This window comes from Thermobia domestica, chromosome 6 (genome assembly GCF_964235325.1).
Source record: "Thermobia domestica chromosome 6, izTheDome1.hap1.1, whole genome shotgun sequence".
In the NCBI taxonomy this organism is placed as follows: domain Eukaryota; kingdom Metazoa; phylum Arthropoda; class Insecta; order Zygentoma; family Lepismatidae; genus Thermobia; species Thermobia domestica.
In genome coordinates this window covers 149106832-149127933 of record NC_137459.1, presented here as the reverse complement: position 1 = coordinate 149127933, position 21102 = coordinate 149106832, and the positions used below count along the sequence as shown (strand labels likewise).

The window sequence follows — 21102 nt, the reverse complement described above, 5'->3', positions numbered from 1 at the left end:
TGGTTTAGTTTATTCTCAAAATTTAAATTATATCTGAATTTTCTATTTCTGACTGACCGTAAGCCGTTTTAGTGGATTTATATTTTTGCTCGTTTGACATTAGACAGCACTCGATTGCTTATTGATTAATATTTTAATGAGTTTGTATAGGCTGATTTTATTGAGATATATTTATATTTAAGCATAGTTAAAAAAAAAGAAAAAGAAGAATAATGTTACGCGTTTATACTCATGCCAGGAAATATCTCCATGTCATCAATATGAAGTGTGATTTTCCGTTTACATTTGTTTTTATTGAGGTTTTCTACATATATTTGCTTGCTGTTGTTTCATACTATCAGTAAATATTTTAAAATATGTGTGTCTATAGATCTGAATTAATAAATGTCTGTGAAATAAGAACTTTTTTTGGTCTTTGGAAGTAAGTTTCGCTTTAATAACATTATTAATATTTTATATACGTTCATGCAGTGAAAACAACAGTTGTTAGAAATAATAATAGAGTTTTAGTTTCCCATAAACCAAAGTGTATATATATTATATACAAATGTGTGGTGGTCTCATTTCTTCTACCAGATGCCATATCGGAACAACACTTCTTAGGATACAAACTCTAGAAATCAAATAGAGAAGACGAAAGTAACTTTCCACATATAGACTCCATAAAGAATAAGAAAGCTAAAGAAAAATTTAGGAACTCTGTTTTTGATTTTTGTTTGGTGTTGCTTTAACTTGCTACATGGCTGCCATTTGGGAAATAGTTGACTATAGGTGCATTTAACCTACATTCATATTCATACTTCCTGTGCAAACTTTAGTGTATGAACATATAGTAATAATATGAACAGTTTAATAAATTCAGTAATATGTAATAATTATATTTTTTTCTAGAATTCATCTCTCTACTTAGTCCTTTGTAAGAGCTTTTCATGATATACATAGCAATCAGGCCCGTATCCAGGGGGTCTATGGGGCCGGGCCCCCAAACTTTTTACTGGCCCCCTAACATTTTCACGTTAGGCTTGCAAATGAACTATAATATGCTAATGAACTATAATAAGGTTGGGTCGCACCCCCTAACTTCTACCAGGCCCCTCTACATTTTGGGGCTGGCTATCGGCCTGATAGCAATGACCTGTTAATCCGTTTATCTTGAATTTCAGAAGGTAAGTATATGAGAAAGACTCTTAAGTTTTACATAAACGTCCTTAAGAATGCGTTTTTCTAAGAGACAAAAATGAAACATATTTAGTCTTATAAAAAACAGAAAAATGGCACTTCATTGTTTTCATCATTAAATTAAATCTGCATTCTTTACATTATGCCTTTAAAGTAAAGTATGTTAGTTTTTTGAGCTGTGTATAAATAGAAAAAAAGAGACTGTCCAGGAACAGCGAAGTCAGAGGATGAAGCTGCAGACGTCGTAAGAGAACATAGACTACGTGACTTCGCAGATATGCAAGGAAAGAGCACACACACACACACACACACACACAAAAAAAAAACTGTACATCAGTGTCTATGGTTTTCAAAGATGAAGTGGCAATGACTACAATTTGCTTTCTGATAAAACACTTAGAGACATCTATTGTCATTTGTGAAAACTTGGTGAGAACAAAATCATCCAAGAATTTTGAAGATGGGTTTTGAAACTGCAGCAGTTAGTGTATTACATTTTACCTTTCCATATGCAGGAATTTCAGGATGCAACTAACACTTCAACCAGAGCATCTGGCGGAAAATAGAGTCAGGCCTGTAGCCAGCCCAACAATGTAGGGGTGGGGGTTTAAGTTACGGGGCCCATCCAATCACATTATAGTTCATTTACAAGCCTACCAGAAAATTTTAGGGAGACAGTAAGAATTTAGGGGCTCGCCCCCCTAGACCCCCTGTGGAGACGGGCCTGAATAGAGTTAGTCGATGACTATATTAAGAACGAGGAGATGCGCCACCATGTTCGGATGTGTGCACCACTGGCCCTAATACCAGTAGAATATATCCCTTATGGTTGGTATCATCATCGGGAATTGCCCACTGGACAAAAAAATCGAGAATTTCAACGATTACTTTACGGAGCAATGTCTGGAAAATCCAAATCTTCTTATGGAAAATTTGAATTGTAGCAAATTAAATCTTTGAGTTTTACGTCCCACATTTATACCGGCTAGGCTAAAGGAGACGGTGATTATGAGAAATGAATGAGATGGTGGAAGGAAGGAAGTGGGAGGAAACGGGAGAACCCTGAGGAAACCCACGCACACGGTGTTTGTCCACCACAAAGTTCACTTGGCGGGAACTTGGAATTGTAGACATCGAACAAATAATACCGCAGAAGGTTGGCGTAACCGCTTAAACAAAATGATATCCAGATCCTCTCCTCACATTTTTAGTCTTGTGAAGGTGTTGGAGGAAAGTGCTATGTTTAATTTTAATGTTTGGGGAATCATGGAAGCACAGAGCATTCATAAGGAGAAAAGTAATCTATATAAGACTTGATGATACGATACAGTCAATATTTCATCATCTGAGAGAACAGGTGACCTGAGGAAATATCTCAGAAGCTTAAGCTTTGTACATAAATTTCAGTAGTTAATAGCAGCATTTTATTTCGGATTTATATTTTTCTTTATGGACGACATGCAGTTTGTACAGAATGCCGTGGAAAATGTTCTAATAGGAGACGCCTAGGAGTATGAACCAAATGTGGTATGGTGTTATAATCATTACTTTAAGTCATGCTCCTGTGCGCATTAAGTTCTATTCTATGGTATGTTATCTCTATAGAAAGCCTGTTGCGGGATATCAGAAATGAATAAGAAATGGCAGTACATATATGTTATCAACTTAAGTTTACATATTTGTTTTACAGTTGACATTTTGTAACTTTTCCTGTTCTTAATACCGCCTGAAGTAATATATATATATATATATATATATATATATATATATATATATATATATATATATATATATATATATACAGTATATCTATCTATCTATATATATATATATATTTCCTAAGCATGTAGGGGCCAAAGGCGGCTCAGTGGTAAAGGGGTAAAGGACTCATCTCTGATGCTTGGGGTCTCCGGTTAGATTTCATTCGCGCGAAGTAAGCTTTGTGGTGGGCAAACTCCGTGTGCGTGAGTTTCCTCGGTTTTCTTCTGTTTCCTCTCATTTTCTTCAATACACTATTTTCATATATTCTCGTCATTATCATATCCTTCACCTTACATGATATAATTGTGGAACGTAAAACGGAAATATTTCATTTCATTTTTCTAAAGTATATAAAAATCCAGTTTTTAGTCGTGTAGCATAACGAAAGACAGAACATTATGTAACACGGGGTGATATTAGGAAATCCGTTAAAAGAGAAAATACAATTATAGGCCTATCTATTTACTAAGCTATTGTGATATTAATGATGTTTTGTGTTCATCTGTTTCGAGCTTATGGGGCGTTTACACTTAGTCGCTTCAACTTAATCGCTTGTTGATCAAAGGCGACTAATCGACTGGCAACTGAATTAAAAGACGTTCTATTTCTGTGGTTGAAATAGTTGAACACATCCATCAATCTGATTCGGCCTAGTTGCTTCGATTTAGTGGCAAATGCAGCGAGTCGATTTAGTCGTGCGACTAAATCGACTAAGTGTAAACGCCCCATTAATGTTCTCCTTCAGCAGCGAGTCTAATGAGACTTCTCGCGTTCCAAAGGCGAGAACACTTACCCCTTGTCCCAGGGAATCAAAAACAAAAGTGCCTGGCAACCCTTTCTCTCACTCCAAGTGTGTGTGTATCTTCACGATAATCAGATCTTATAAGATTGGAATGGAAAGACTGGCAAAATTGTAGAAAACAACACAAAATTGAGTCGTGGCAAACAACAAAGTGGCAAACAACACGCCACCACAATACCATTCCACGTTGCCTATGGCTTTTTCCTTTTTCCTTTTTTGTTTCACCGTTTTCTACTTAGCCGTTTCTGATTTATAATTACTTGAAATTTCATCTGATACAGGACAATTTTTGGGAGACATCTTGAAAACGGTGCCCCATATCAAAAATTGTTTCATGAAAAAAATGTTCAATTTTCCATGCTCTTTTGAACGAGATATCACTCGACCTATGTTCCCATTTGAAAATTTCACGTACACCCCCTCCTCCAAAATGGGGGGCCGGGGAAATCTCATGTTTGACTCAGTTTTAGGCCCCTCTGTATTGTACATTGACTCTTAACGTTTTTCTTATTTGATGTATAGTTCGCGAGATGTTGGCTTGTAACTCTTATTTTGACCCACCCTGTATATATATATATATATATATATATATATATATATATATATATATATATATATATATATATATATATATATATTCTTAATCTTTACGAGCATACAACATTAAATATTCCAATATAGATAATTATGTAACAGAATGCAAGGGAGATCTTGTTTGCGAACAGTCATTTTGGTTGTGATATTTTAATATACAACAATCGTATTTCAAAATAATACAATACCATTTCCGCAGTTATTGCTTTTACGTAGTATATTAATTTTTGTTACAAAATTATACAGTTTAGTCACTCGTCGTATATATTATTTTAATATATAGCACACCTGTGGATAAAATAGCTTTGCATTTTGTTAGAACTCTTCAGAAATAGTGTAACGGAAAGTTTTAAATAGACAGGACTTGCTACAGTAATTATTCAATTTTAAGATTGTCTAGCAAGGAACAAACATGAACGTGTCATCCGGACATCCGAAAAAAACTTAGTTCATTTGATAAACATAACAAAGATATGCTGATATGTTCATACACAAAAGATTAGGTGCCATGGACGACGGAGTAAGTCCCTGGGGCTCATTTACCCTGTTAGTATAAAGAAAATCGCAGACTCGTAGTGAAATAGCTATTGCTTCTACACCGCTCATTAGAAAGTCATGGTTTATAGTTTATTCTGTTCAACATGAAACAATGAAGCAAGCTTTCCAGAGATGCTATGTACTGGGGCCCATAACGTCTTGAGCAGGGAAAATTGGAATAATGTCAGGAAAATTTCCTCCAAAAATCCCTCCATTCAATTTTGGAACACTCTGGAGTGGCCTCGGGTAAAAGGACACAATCGAAATGTATCTCGAAAAATACTCCAGAGGAGAAAAATGTATGTACCAAGTTTTGTATTGATAGAGGGAATAGATATGAGGGAAAAGCTTGTATACCACTACTGAGTTTCCCCTCATACCTATTCTGTCTAGCAATACAAAACTTCGTACACACATTTCCTGTTCTCTATAGTATTTTTTGAGATACATTTGAATTGTGTGCTTCTACCCGGGGCCACTCCAGAGGAGTCCGAAATTGATGGGAGGGATTTCTGGAGGGAATTTTTCTGACATTATTCCAATTTTCCCTGTTCAAGTACGTTATGGGCTCAAATACATAGCACCTCTGCGAAGCTTGTTTCATTGTTTCATGTTGAAGAGAATGAACTATAAACTACACTTTCCAATGAACGGTATTGATGCAATAGCTATTTCACTACGAGTCTACATTTTTGTTATACTAACAGAATTAATGGGACCGATGGACTTACCCCGTTGTAGATGGTACCTAATTTTTTGTGCATGAATATATCTTTGTTGTGTTTATCGAATAGACTAGGTTTGATTCGGATGTCCAGATGGCACGTTTATGACTGTTTCTTGTAAGTTTGCACTACAGTACTAATACACTACTTAAAAGAAAATTGCAATACAGTTATCATTATTAACGATTTGCTTCTGTTGTCAATAATCAAATTTACAAATATTAACTTGCTTTAATCTACATGTATCTGTGTAGTATATATTTCATCTACAACTGTTGGCACATTTCGTGGAATAAAATTAACCATTATAATGGATGCACTCAAAACCTCAAGACACTTCTTCAACTTATCTGTCAAAGGGAGAACTGCTATTTGCACATGGTAACTTTATCTTTTTACTCTGGATAGGGTTGTGGTATTTGTCTGCAGGGGACACTGTTTGCTATGAAGCTTCAGTTCCTTAAACACATACAAAAAATGTGGTTTGGGATACGTAAGAAGTTGCCACTGAACTTAGGGTCGATATGTGTCTCTAGGGACGAAAGTTTTACTGAAAGGACATGTTGCGTAAACAAAGATACTTAGGAGAAATAAATAGTTGGCTACCCTTTGGTGTATGAATGTATAATTGCTGCTAAGTATACACACTGTGAGTGTTATGTATTTGATACAGTACATTTGGAATGTTTTTTGTTTGACACGATTTTTTCGAGACTATAGAAAGCATTTTTTCTTCTCTAATAAGACAATTTGCGAAACAAAAGGAAATTTTTGTGACCTTTCCCCACAAAATATCTTTTACTTCAGTGCACTATAGAGTGGATCAATTCCAACGCATTGTGTTTTACTCTTATAGTATGTACCGTAAAACGGGGCTACTTTGACATTTAGGGTTACTTTGACATAGAGTGGGGCTACTTTGACAGATGAGCAATTCGTGCTTCCTGTGAGAATTGTTGCATGTACTTTCATAGATAAAGGCTGACATGGTGTCCACTGTGCGAATTGCCGGTGGGGATGAGGGATTTCTCCCATTGTATTTCTACCCCCTCTCAATATCCTTCCTGTCCCTCAATATATAATATAAGGACTTCTAGATCCGCCACTGTTTATTCCCCCCCAAAATGAATACTCTAATTTGCACTCTGACGATATAGAGAGTGGATTCAATGTGTCCTTTGCAAAAAATGGTGTACGGGTTTTGTAATGGTGGACCAAAAATCCTCAACATGCTTGTTACGACTGATGTTGACGACTAAGGTTTTTCTTTCCATTGTTACATGTAAAGATAACATACCGGTACATATGTAATTATGTTAAAAGTAAAGTAAAAAAAAATAAAGCAGAGTAAAAAATAAAATAACAATGTAAGGTAAAGCACCGTGTATGTTCAAAGTAAAAGATGTTAAAAGTAAAGCTTTAGAAAAACTTGTATAGTGGTGTATAATGATGTACCACAACAAAATAAAGATTTCGTGGTTATCAAGTATACAGCATACCGTACTTTACACATGACCAAAACAGTGTTTTATACTTTTTACATAAATTCCATGTCAAAATAACTCCATACGTTAAGTAACTTTAACTTTATGCAGCAAATACATAAGATGTCAAAGTAGCCCCACCCCCGGGGCTACTTTGACCGGTATTTCTTAATTTCTTCCCGCCAAAACTTACTTGTAGAAACTTAGGTTTAGTAGTGGATGTGATAGTCTAGATACCTATTGTTATGATGAGAATAGTATCATTCATTGGTTGCAGAAAGTGTCCCGTGTACACATCTAAACTAGTCCAAAACCTGTCAAAGTAGCCCCGTTTTACGGTATAAAGCGCGTTTCATGAAAATGTATGTATTAACTTAATTTACGCAACTAAAGGACAATAAAATATGTTTGAAATTATGAGGTCTGCAAGGTATCAATTAGCACAAAAATGGAACCAAAGCAACGATGTCAAAGACAGTTACACGCAGTACATATCCTTAAAATCCTGAAAGAATTTTCTCTGAAATTATAATATGGTGTGTAGTATTTTCAGTACCATTTGTTTAGGTTAACTTTATTGAAATGTATTTGTGTGTTCTCGAAGTCAAATCCTTTTTTACAGTCGCTTTTACTTGAAAAGTTTTTACTTTGCTTTACAAAATTCCACAAAATTGGAAATATAAACTTATTCTAGAGTTCATTTAGTTTTAATTGATTTATGTAATCCAATTGACGCAACACTTCTCACAAATATGCATTAGATATTTCTATAATTTTGGCCTCAATGCCGTACGCAACAGACGTCGTAATTTTTTTTTTAATCTTACGATCAATTTAATTATACTTGTCACATGCATGAACTATTTTTTATCTTCATCTAACGTCAAGATGTTTAAAATCTAATATTATGAGAACTGAATGTATGCAACACAAAAGCAAAATATGTTCCATCAAATGAGTCGAATCGAATGTGAAGGTACAGTTAAGTAAAACAGCGAAAAATGTCGAGTATTTAAAAAAAATATATATTTGAATAAATTTCCGCAGGATGTATTAATTTTCATTGAAATTACTTGAAACATAATCGAAATAATTTAAAAGCACAAAAGTTTCAAAATGATTCTACTACACCCATTATTCTGAAACTAAAGGGGCCGCGAGTTTATTCTTCAATTGGTGTAACAGTTTATTTAAAAAAAAAAAAAAAAACACTTTGCAAATTACATTCAAAAATGTTTAACCAAAAGGAGTTCCCTTGTGAGGCAATCCCAAGCCCGTGCTGAGAGCGGGTCTCGTTGTTCGCCAGATCGCATGTCTTGTGCTGGACTGGTGCTATCCTGAACGGAATATAGGTTTCGGGAAGTGTGTGGAGACAAGTAACTCACATATATCCTGGCACTGTTCTGTAGGTGTCAGTGTATATCAAGATAACCGGCAGAGGTGAATCATCGGCAATCATCCGAAATGGGCAACTAAGTCGTGCCCTTGGGTCTAGGAGATAAGGCTACGTACCAAAACACTTTTGAAAGGTAGGTAGTGATGTGTCCAGTGGAGCGAATCCATGCCCTACTGGGAGGATGATTTATGTAGAGCCCTCAAAAAGCCTTTCGTACTACCTCTTGGGTCCGGGATGGGATACTTAGTACCCCAACGCACACTCGTACCTCAAGACTAAGAGGTGAAGTGTAGCCTTGTACCGATGTTGTTTGCTCATAACCCTACCAGGGAGCTATCCACTCCCAAGTGGCCATTGTCTTTCAAGGGATACGGTCTACATCAACCATTTAGCCCGGTAATGTACGGTGGGGCACTACCGTAAATAGAGGAAGTTCCGCACTGCTTCAATGACTCTACCGAGGGAGGGTGTAGTGGTCCCTCCTAATGGTGACCAACACGTGCCATTGGTTCGGAAGATAGCTTTACTACATGTACGTGGTACCTAAAAGCGTTAAAGATAGTAGCCTCCTATTGCTTCGACGAGCCTACCAGGGGAGACAAGACACCCAAATCAGCCATTTTATCTGGTAATGTTCGGTGTACCTCTACTGTAATTAGAGGAAGTCCCGTAGGAGAATGTTAGATTCCAGCCTGCAGGGGACTGAATGATGACTTAGGAAAAGTGTCTATCCCAAAAATATGGGTAACAGTTTATAATTCCAGTAGAAGATCGGAAATTCTGTGGGATAACGGTTCGCATCAAACTCAAATGGTGAATTAACACTACAATTAGATCTGGGATAAGATACGGGAGTATCTCGGCGTTTGCGTGGTACCTCTACGCGCGAAGGCGGTAGACATTGTACTAATAGAGGTAGGAAGGGCCGGTATTGAACAAACCCCCTCAGGCGTGCGTGAGGCTCCCGAATTGGGTTGGACTCTGCCGGGTTGTGATCATACCGTGGGATTAGGTAGCTCATTGGAGCTTATTCTAGGAATCTGGATAACGGCAAGCGTGGGCGGGAGGTAAGATTGCTTCGAAACCCTCGGATATCATGTCTGCAGATCATTGGAGAACTGACTCGCTAGCAGGTTCGCCTCCACTAGTAGGCACTCCGGACTTCAGTCCGACCGCGCAGTAGGCGTATCCAAGCATCTCAGAGAATAGGAATTCATCACTTAAGCGTGTAAAAGTTAAGTGACAAATCTTAATGGTGCACTTCGTGCACGAGGACATATCCAATACGGGGGATCATGGGACGGGTGCTTAAATTAGGGTACCGACCCATCAAATAAGCCAAACGGCTGCAGCACGTCCTCCCTGTGTACACTAAATGTGGTAAGTAGACCACTAGTTCCTAATGTCAGCAGACAACTGAGCAAGCCAACGAGCCAAGACTAGTCAACAAGGTGCGTTTCGTTATCGAGCAGTTGTTCTTTGGTCGGTTAAATGCAACGTATCGCTACTTTACTTTCCCAGTTCTCATCGTATAGCTTTCATGCCTTTCAGGCGTTCAAAATTGCTTGTGCACTGTTCAATAAGTTTGTCTCGACAAACAATGTTCACCAGGACAATCCAGCTATGGCTCAACGCCTACTGGATCGCATAAAAACGAAGAACAAGATGGACAAGTTATTTGTTGTGATCTTGATCCCATTAAACCTAACCCGGAATGGACTTGGTTAAAAACCTTCGCAGTTTCCGATATTGCTAAAGCCTTCCCGCCTCACTAAAGACGACCTCCGTCTCATATCAACTGTACAATGCGATATCATACCTCGAGACTATAAGAAATGCTGACGTTGATGATAACTAGGACAGCAATGCCTTCATAAATTTGTAAAGGTACACAGGCCAGCTGAATATCAATTCCCATGCCGTTGGCATCAATATCGATCATTCTGATAAAGGACACCCTGAAATTGCAATGCTCTAGCCAAAACAAAATACGAAAGGTTTCTCTGCTGTTCCATTCGGAGATCATCCTGACTGCAATTGATAGATTAGTCGAGTATTTTGATGTAATTATGGCAGTGGGATAAGGACTGCGGGATGCGGGACATATCTTTGACTTCCTATATATGCCTAATTTTAAGTAATGGATATGTTGTTTGGTCATTTACACAAGAAAGGTTGAGAAACAACTCAAAATTGTAAGAAAGAGTGTCTGAATGTTCATATTCGGTTCTCCTAGAGGTTTGAAATACCGCCCTAAAAATAAATTAAGCATAATCAAGATATTTCATATATTTTGTTGTAAGGATAAACTTACAAATTTCGTGGATAATTAAATTAAATGTCTTTATTTTACATTTGGATTGAGTAAAAGTTTGCATTACAAATACTGACATCCTATTAAAGGTAAATTTGTTTTCAATGTTTCATTCTACTACAACACATCTGGTGTTGCCATAACATTGATATTGTATTAAGTGTAATAAATGTATTACTAAAAAGCATTTTTTGTTTTTATTTTTAATAGTAGCCTCTAAAAGTGAGCTACTTTTGGTATTTGCTTCTTACTTCAATTGTTTAGTTTACTTCATCTTTCTGAGTCAAATCTTATTTAATTACATCCAATTTTACTTCTACGTAAATTAGTTCTATTCTACCAACTGCAGTTCTTAACTTTTTTTTTTTTTTTTTTACAAACAGTAAGAAAATAATTGTTTTGATTTTCTTTTGCATTCGTTATGTACAGTAATTAATTGAAAACCCCTTTTCATTTTTAAATCTCAAATTACGAGTTTGTACCTTTAATTGAGTCTCTAACTTTATCTAGCTAATTATTATGTAATGCAATTCTTTAAGTTTACCTTATTTATTCTGTTAATCCAAATCTTGTTTTTCTATCCAGAATTTAACTTGCAATTTCCTGGTTCTAATTTATCATAGAAACTTGCGAATGAAGTAGATCGAAATTTGAGCAATTCAGGAAATTGCAGGCAAGCTATTTTGTGACCTTTCATTATCTCTCCCCACGATAAGGTGATTAGAACAGTAAATTAATTTTTAGCTATTGGTATGTTTTTATTGGTTTTCTCCTGACTAATTAGCCCTTGTAAAGAGAGATTTTAGATAAGTCAGTAATTGTTATTTTATTGCATGTCACCATTCAAATTCGTGGCTTTAAATGGCTCTGGTCGTTTAGATGTTTTCCGGCCAATCCTAGCACGTTGTGTCATCTCACTTGTTGTCCTGTTACACAGAACGAACAGTAACCCATCAATATCAACCCGAACAACCTTCATGAAAGTAGTGATTGCACACAATAGGGGAAAATATAAATGTCGTGTTGGAGATGAACCAGATGTACAGTCCCGACATAATATTACCAGCTTGTCTCTATACATTCTGTGAGAAATCTCGCTTTAATCACAGATAAAAAAAAGAACAAAAACAAAACTTTTTCGTTGTTGAACAAAGCTAAGCTTTATATTTTCATTTGTAATACTTTTTGACTGCAATCATTTTGATTAACCGGGTTGAGTTGTTTGTATTTCTCCTACAAAGAAAACGTAAGAAAAGCACCAATGAATGCTATTATCTGTGCTTTTGTCAAATCGTTTTAATAATTTCTAAATGAATTACGGTGAAAGTTGAAACGAAATATGTCAGTTTAACAGTTTAACATCCCATAATTATGCCGTCTAGGCTAAGGGAAACAGATGATTAAGATAAGTGCATGATGATGGAAGGACTGATAGAATACGAATGTGGCAGAAAATGGGAGTACCCCGAGAAAACCCACAGACATTATGTTGTCCGCCACAAACTTCGTCGGGGATCGACCAGGGACCCCATGCACCAGTGGTCAAAGCTCTATCACTGAATTATCGTGCTCTTCACGGTTAAAATTGAAAGCAACATCATGGAAAATTAGGTAACCCACACCGATTGTGAGTGGATTTATAATAGTTGTTCAAACTACTTATTAATGCAACCGAAAATGTTGTTAACTCAATAAGTAGAAATTTAGATAAAATGTAATGGCTAATTACTATAAAGTGGAGTAATTACAACTAGTATGTGGGTAGCGTTTAGGAATATCTGCATCATGGTATGAATATGTATGTCACCATTAGAAGAACATAAATAGCAAAAGATACATTATGTAAATATATGTGTGACCGTTAGAACACAAAAATCAAACGATATATTGTGTGCATTATGTGTTACCGTTAGAAGAACATAAATAACATAAAATATATGTGTCACCGTTAGAAGAACACAAATAACAAAAGATGCATTGTGTGAATGTATGTGTCACCGTTAGAAGAATATAAATAACATAAGATACATTATGTGATATATGTGTCACCGTTAGAAGAACATAAATAGTAAAAGATGCATTGTGCGAATATATGCGGCACCGTTAGAAGAACATAAATAACATAAGATGCATTATGTGAATATATATATGCTATCGTTAGAAGAGCATAAATAACAAAAGATGCATTGTGCGAATATATGTGTCACCGTTAGAAGAACATAAATAACATAAGATACATTATGTGAATATATATGTCACCGTTAGAAGAACATACATAACATAAGATACATTACGTGAATAATGTCACCGTTAGAAGAACATAAATAGCAAAAGATGCAATTTGCTATTTTTTTTACGTACACAGTACATAAATAAATAATGTTTTCCAGAAGCATAAAAGTTGCCAATTATTACCGGCAGCGAATGATATACACTTTAGCGTCGGAAAAATAAACTATTTTATATTTTCTCGAAACCTACACATATAAATTTACCCTTGGACTGTCATTTTGTTAAGTTCTATATCACCGATTAGAATATGAATTAACTTTAGACATTAGTTAAGTTAAACGTAAATTAAAATTTAGGAGTAAATCATAACTAGGGACTGTGTCATATTAACCATAATGTAGTAGGAGCTAGTACGATATCTTCTGTACAAGGATCTGACACCACTCTGAATCTTGTGCTGCTCACTACCTTTAAAAGTCCAGGACAAGCACGTCTCCTTTCTTTTGTTTTGGCAACAAAAAAGAAAAGGTGGAACTGAAGGAGGAACAGACTGCCTGTGAATGAGAAGCAAGTTTAATAAGTGAAATTTATGAAAAATTTAATGGCAATATTGGACGTTTACCTCAAGATGTGTTTAGTGACAAGTAGCGTGTGAAAGTGAAGCAAGGACTGAAGATTATGCATGTTTTTAAAGCTAAGTAGCTGAATTGTTTTCCTTTTCCTTGAGTAACTTTTTTGATTATTCGTTAATAATTCTTTAAGTTAAACGAAGTGTTTTGGGTCGATCTGCATTCCTGGATTCCATCATCCACTACCATACTGATTAATTACAGTTAAAAGATGCGACTGCCCTCCCGTTACCAGGGAATGTGCTTATTGAACGACATTCCACGTTGACCATAATACTATATACTGTCATCTTGCTAGTGCCACAAAGAAGGACTTGATGAAAACATACTGCTGTACCAGTTTAACCTTAAAAGATGATGGGATTCTCGTACCCTCATCCATATAATTTTGTTTTTCTTAATGAAACCTATTGATTGGAGTATCTTTCATCTTTGGATTTTTTATTTCGTTAAATGTTAACATTATAGTAGAATTATCTCTAACTAGACATTTTTTTTTTTCATTCTCAATGTGGGTCACTATCATTTGTACTCTACGCTGTAGGTTTCATATGTACACTTTTAGAAAGTTAATAACAACGGGGAATTCACATTTCAAATTATTTTATTTTGCTTTTAGCATGCAATGAAAATGAAACAATAAACTAACCACTTAATGGAAAATACTCACTGATAAACATACAAGAAATAACTAGGAGCGGCTTTTTATCCTACATGTACAGTAAGTAACCGAAATATGATACATCGTTTCAATTTTCTAATAATACTATTTGCATTGTGTTCTTAGCAGTAACTCAGAGAAGGTGTCTCTGTCATTAATTGGTAAACTTCACAGTGTAAGAAAAATAACACTAACATAGCATTAATAAGAATAGAATGCTTAGAAAAGGAAAGTTAAGGGGAAGAAATATTTCTTTAAATATAATTTATGATATATAATTTTATTTTTTCTCAATAATTCCTGTTCTTCAACTATACACAATAACCTTTGTTTTCACTTAATAATGTTTTCAACCATACTAATGTGATATACATTCAAATCAATACTATATTCAGTATGGAACAAAGTAATTTAATATTTCATGTGTAGTGAAAGTGTGATCTTAATGTACTTAATTGCAGAAACCTGACGTAGATACATACAGAAACATACTCGTATATGTTCATAAATACACACATATATCCACAAACTCCATATTATTACTAATATTATTTTAATGTTACATGTCATCCTTATAAATTTCGTAATATTCCACGCCCAGAAAAGGAACTGCTTTCCGGAAGTTTCTGGTGATAGAATATGACATGTCCGCTTGTCAAGCGCTTTGTAGTGTATTTCGATTGTATGCACCTCTGTACTTAAGATATTGAGTATTCTGAATCATGTTATATTTAAATATGAAATTGTGTAATGTTCAATTTCTTTTTTTTACATTCTTTCATACAAAAATTTTAAATATTTGAAAACATGCTGTAAAATTTGATCACCACGCTTACAATAAATTATAAATTATTATCTCTAAATTGACCTAACTACAAATATTAAAATTTCATTGGTACTTACTGGTCTTGCAGAAGTAGAAAACGAACTGTCTCTCCAATGGCCGGTTTTTCTTCCTTTGTGCTTTGGATAGGAGGACTTGTATTTATTCATACGACCACTACCGGAATTTGGGTAATCTGGATAATCTAGTTCTTTTCTTGAGTTGTCACCATAGCTCACGTCCGAAGGTTCCTCTAAAACACCCATATCGTCCACATTTGACGCAGGAGCTAAAACATCGGGAAATGCTACGAATCCTTTCGAACTTGGCTCCTCATAGCTACTACCACCATATCGACCGAAACGAATTGACTCAAATGCAGAATCGGGTTTCGGAGGCGGTGGAGGCGTATGCACGATACGACCGAACTTTGCAGCTGCAACCTCTGCTTCCTGTTCCTTGCGTAACGCTTCTTCGGCCAAACGTTCTCTTAGTTCACGAGCTCTTTCTTCTTGAAGAATTTCTCTCAACTGTTGAAAACTTCCAGTTTGCGGAGGGGGTTCAAACATAGGACCACCGGATGATCTAAATGCTTTTCTCGCCGCGGATGATCTAAGATAACCAGAACTTTCCCTTCTAGCAGGTCCAAATAGCCGAACTACTTCTTCGAAAGGACGATATCTTATTGGTCCTGCATTTTCTCGGTTTCTTGAAGGTGGTGGGGAATGAACTATCCTACCATAAACTGGGCGTTGATTTCGACCTCGCCCTCTACTCCTGATGCCACCAGCTGAACGAACATAAGGTTCCCACACGTTATACACGAATGGGTCTCGATACTGAGGGATTTCGTTTGTAATTTCAGCTGCTCTAGACTGCCTTTTCGAGAAACGCCACATTGCACGGAGTTCTTCGCAACTCGGTTCTCCTAAACCTTGCCTTCCACTTCCTGGTGGTACAAACTCAGCACCCAGCTTTCGATATTCCTTTCCAGGTTTCACAGCTAGTCCGGGGAAAAAGATACATACACAGATCACCAATGTACTGAATATGCAGACACGCATACCGAACTTAAAGCAGCAACTTGTACAACTTTTAATAAACTAATTTCTTCAAAGGGGTCCTTTCAGTGGGAATCTGAAAACAAAAATAGAAAAAAGGGTTTGTTACTCTTTGTGAATGGTAATATTTATAAACGTAGTTACATAAACAATTAACAACATTATTTACTTAACACAAACAAGAAAAACATAAAAAACAAATCTTATTTTGTTGCATATGTTGCAAAGTGTCGACCAATTACAAAGAAGTCCACTGAGACAAGACATAAGAAAACGACTTTGAAATAATTAAGTGATTTTGAAACTATTAAATTTGCTTCCGTGACTACCGTAATGCCTTAGTTGAACTAGGAGTGATATCATTACCATCTAAAAGGATATGAACCTGTAAAGTTAAAATTCGATATTACATTTTACAAAATAAAAATAAAAAAAAAAAGAACTCGAACTACTATGTCAGCTGTGATAAGGTTTCGTGCTTTCAATGGAAATTAAACTGATGGTAAAATAAAAAAAAAAAAAAAAAACTTTAGTGTCTTCTCTAAGACTAAGACTAGGTCTCAATGAGATTTTCAGTGACGAATTAGCTTCCTCAGTTACACTTACGTGAACTCTACCATAAATTTGAATACAAGTTGCTAATTTTAAATATTTAGAGTCGACAAATCTAACCGTGCAATTAGTAAACTACAAATGATATCACACATTGAAACATATTTTGACAAAGTATGAGTTGAGTTTACAATACATACGCATTTGATTCTTTAGCAAATTGAGATGAACAGAAATTTTTGGAGTTGAACGTTCAATGATAATTGCAGTTAGACTGCGGTAAGTGAAAGGAAGGGAATGGTAGTTACACACATAGTGGAATAGAAAAAAAAATGTGTGAAAACGAAATAGTTGTGAGGAAACCTTCTCACGCTGTGTTCGTTCACTCCAACTCTCATATGGCACGATTAGTGTTGTAAATAAAAAAAACGTTCGTATTTTTTTTCAGAAATGTACGTTTTTTAGCACAAAAAAGCATTACCTCTCGTTTTTTTCTAAATTTCGTTTTTTTTTTTCAAATTGTCATTTGTAATGTATCTTACGTCATTTAAGTCTGAAGTATTTTTATGTAGGTGTAATTATCATAAAATGCAACATAAATTAAACACTAGATTCTGATACGGTATAAATATTTCACAATTTATATGAGTAGCGTACCTACTAATAATCCGGATTTCTGTAGTGTTTCACCAATATCAACCAAGAAATAAAAGTATAAATGAAAAAAAAAAGTCGTGGAAGTAGGCCTTTAATAAGTACGAAAATAATATCACTAACAGTATAAAATGCAAATAACTTGTCTAAAGGTAAAAACTAATACTAATTTGCCTACTAATATATATATATATATATATATATATATATTTAAATTTCATATATAAATAATTTGTCGACAAGATATATGATATGCATTGTCGGCTCTACCATATGTGCATCACGCGCATTTGCACGGGGCTGCAATATGTCATAAGTATTTTATTTAAAATAAATATTTCTTGTTGGAAACAGACTTCATGATCATGGTAGTTAAATTTACTAACCTGGCCTTCTATTTGAATACTACATTTATAAATTATGTTTAGGTCGCATTAGTTTAAGTCACATGGTCAGTGCTAAAGCAAATGGTAAAATAAATCCCAGAACAAATTCCTTGATTGTTGTTAAATACAAGAACTCAATTCTCGAACGACTGTCCCCTTTGGTTAGTTATCAGAGTTCTGATATGAAAGCTTCTCTTGTCTTTGTCGCAAATATGATCGTTATCATTGAAGCTGGAAACAACTTTAAAAAAAAATAACAGATGTAAAAGGAAATTCAAGACATAATGATAAAAAGAGCTAGTGGCACTATACTTGCAAACTGATGTGTTGCAGTGGCGGATCCTCCCCCTAAAAGAGGAAACTTTCTTATTATATATATATATATATATATATATATATATATATATATATATAAAACCTATCTCAGAGTTTGGAACTCGTAAAAGTAGCTCTAAGTAACAGTATTAAAACCCACCGCCCCGCCTAGAACTCCATCCTGGATCCGCCCCTGATATGTTGAGATTGAAACTCGATATTGATTTCTATAAAAAGGATTACCATCTTTCAGATGTGTTTGCTTTATCTTTCACTAACATAATAGATTAATATTTAAAGAAGAATCAGACACAACGAGATCGTATTTCTAGTAAGTATTTAAGCCCTTCTGAGTGCGAGTGTAGTTTCCCGCCCCTTCGTTGTTCATGCTGGAGTAGCATGCTCAAAATCGTGCTACTGCAGGTAAATGTGAGCGTAAACCGAAAATCAACCCTCCTATTGAAAGGAAAGTACTACAGATCGCCAAATCCCATAGAAGAGCTACTAGCAAGTATTTGTCAAATCAGTTAAAGGCATACAGAAGTGACATATCTCCGTCTACAGTGAGATGATTATGTGCAGTGCGCTTACCAGCGCAAAGGTCCCGCAGAAAGGCAAAGTTAACCCCAGCAATGACAAAGAAAATGTTTGGATTGGCATAGGAAATGAAAAATATATTTAAGGATGACTGGAGCAAGGTAAGATACCAAGTATTACATTTTTTCTTGTATATTTGTCAATTTGGACATCTTTAGGGTGCTGTGGTATAGGGCTACTTGAATATTTTTTAACTTTATTGTACAAGGGCTTACGAGAGCAGTTGATCCTCTAAATATGATATTTGGTGTATGATATTGTGATAAAATTTAAAATAAATACACTGAGGCACCTTGTACTATTTCCAGATATGTTTCTCTGATGAATCAATATTTTCCATAAGTGAGGAAAGTAGTCAATGTGTTCGAAGCACGTCAGGTGAAACAATTTATCCAAACTGTTTTTCCGAAACAGTGAAGCACCCAACGTCTGACATAGTATATAGTTGAATGTAAGTGTATGCTCCTGGTACATTGTATGTCATGAAATGAATGATGAATCAAAAACAGTATCAAAAAGTGCTTGAAACCAGACTTTTCTCATAAATGAAGAAATCATTTCCAGATAGGAACTTTGTTTCTATGCATGATGAGGACCCATGCCATAAGGCAAGGACTGCAACTAATTTTCTGACGGAAAATGGTATTCAGGTTCTGCCATGGTAAGGAAATAATCCCAATTTAAATCCTATCGAAAGCATCTGGGTTATTTTTAAGAAGAAGGTGAAGAGAGAAAGGATAACCAACAAGAATGATTTTATCAGAGCACTTATCAGAATATGACATCGCAATGAGAAAGTGAAAAATAATTGTGTAATGTTAATGTAAAGTATACCAAAGCGTACAGAAATGGTAATAAAATAGAAAAGAATGCATACAAAATACTAACAGGCTGTAACAAAATGCTAAGAACGCAGCAATACAGGATTTATTTCAAATTATAGTTAAGATTCTTCATTTTTTAAACTTTAGTCTAATAATTTGCACACGTCTGTAGGGGGAAATTTTGGAAAAAATGCCTTTTTGTCTCTATTATTTCCCTCTTGTGGTTACATTCGAATAAATGTACCTGAAAGCATCGTTTTTAGCCTACACAGCGCACCATAAGAAGTTTCGGTAGAGTAATTAGGGGAAGTACAATTGAGGCTTATAATAAACGTGTTCTGTAAATGGTAAGAAAATTGTGAATTTCTGAGGTAGAATGAAATTTCTTTTAAACATTTCATGCTTACTTTGTTAGATATCGCCATGATACTTATAGGATATATTCTTGGGGTACCAAGGTTTACTTTCAAACAGTTTAGTAAACTGTCTGAAAAGTGTTTCCGGCCAAAACAATTAATTCCCGATTTTAGGTGAAAATTTCGGCAAATTTCCCTTTTCCCCTCTATTGTTTCCCTCTTGCTCGCTACGTTGGAACAAATGTACCACTACCTGAAAGCCTTCTCTTTAGTCTACTGAACGCACCATAAAAAGTTTCAATAGGATAATTAGAGAAGCTGTAGCCCCGGCATATCTATTGATTTTTGCCTCTGAGGCGTAAAAAGTGTCAAAATTTCATGTGTATGGAAACAAATTTTTTTTCTTTCTCTCTTTGAGTGGAAGCCAGCGACTTCAGGTTTTCACTGTACCTTGTCAACGCACCAAAGAATTCTTTAGGTGTCTTGTATCCATATGAAAACAATGATGCTAGATACAAAAAAATCTTGAAATTCGGTTAGGGATTTTTTTTTTGTAAATTTTCACCTCTACATTTCCCTCAGTAATTTCCCACCCGCTGGCAACACTGCAATGTAACTTACACCAAAAAATAGCCACATTCCTTTTCTATGAAACAATGTTTTAACCGTATCAATCGGGTAAATGGTTTTTCAGCAATAAGTCACAAACTGACAATGTAGGAAAACGCCAAAAATGACCTGGGTCTGAAAGGTATAATCACACGATTTTGCTCGTATATGTACAAAGAAACAAACGATTTGTAAGTTACGAGAGCTTCGACTCAAGTTCTATTGATTATTTCAATAATCTTCAACATACTGTAAATCAATAAATAATAGTTGCCAGAAAAAGAAAACAAACATTTGAAAAAGACCACCAAAAAATGTTGTTGTTTTTTTTTTAATACAACACTAGGTACGATCCAGCAACCGGTTCTACAAATCACTTATCCCTTATCAGGAAATCCGTTGCACTATCGTTTAATGATAATGATTTTCAAATTATCAGTTTTAGATAGAGTGAAACGGAAGTCGAAGACAGGAATACTTTTTTAAGCTTAAAAGTTAGTACTTTTCGAGATATTCATCTCCAAAGTACAGTTTTCTACATTCGCGTAAGCCTCTAGCTCTTAAAGGAAGCGATGTTCACTTTATCTTTACTATAATCTGTTTTGCTTATT

General features: G+C 35.3%; 1 protein-coding gene across 3 annotated transcripts in view; it reads right to left on the bottom strand.

Moving 5' to 3' along the window:
* LOC145688260 (uncharacterized) overlaps nucleotides 1-21102 on the bottom strand; it is a 627005-nt gene that overhangs the window by 312385 nt on the left and 293518 nt on the right. For all 3 annotated transcript variants that reach the window (XM_081762232.1, XM_081762231.1, XM_081762233.1), the window contains one exon: nucleotides 15218-16274. In XM_081762232.1, the coding sequence (XP_081618358.1) occupies nucleotides 15218-16201 (984 nt within the window). In that variant the 5' untranslated portion in view covers nucleotides 16202-16274. The remainder of the gene's footprint in view (nucleotides 1-15217; nucleotides 16275-21102) is intronic.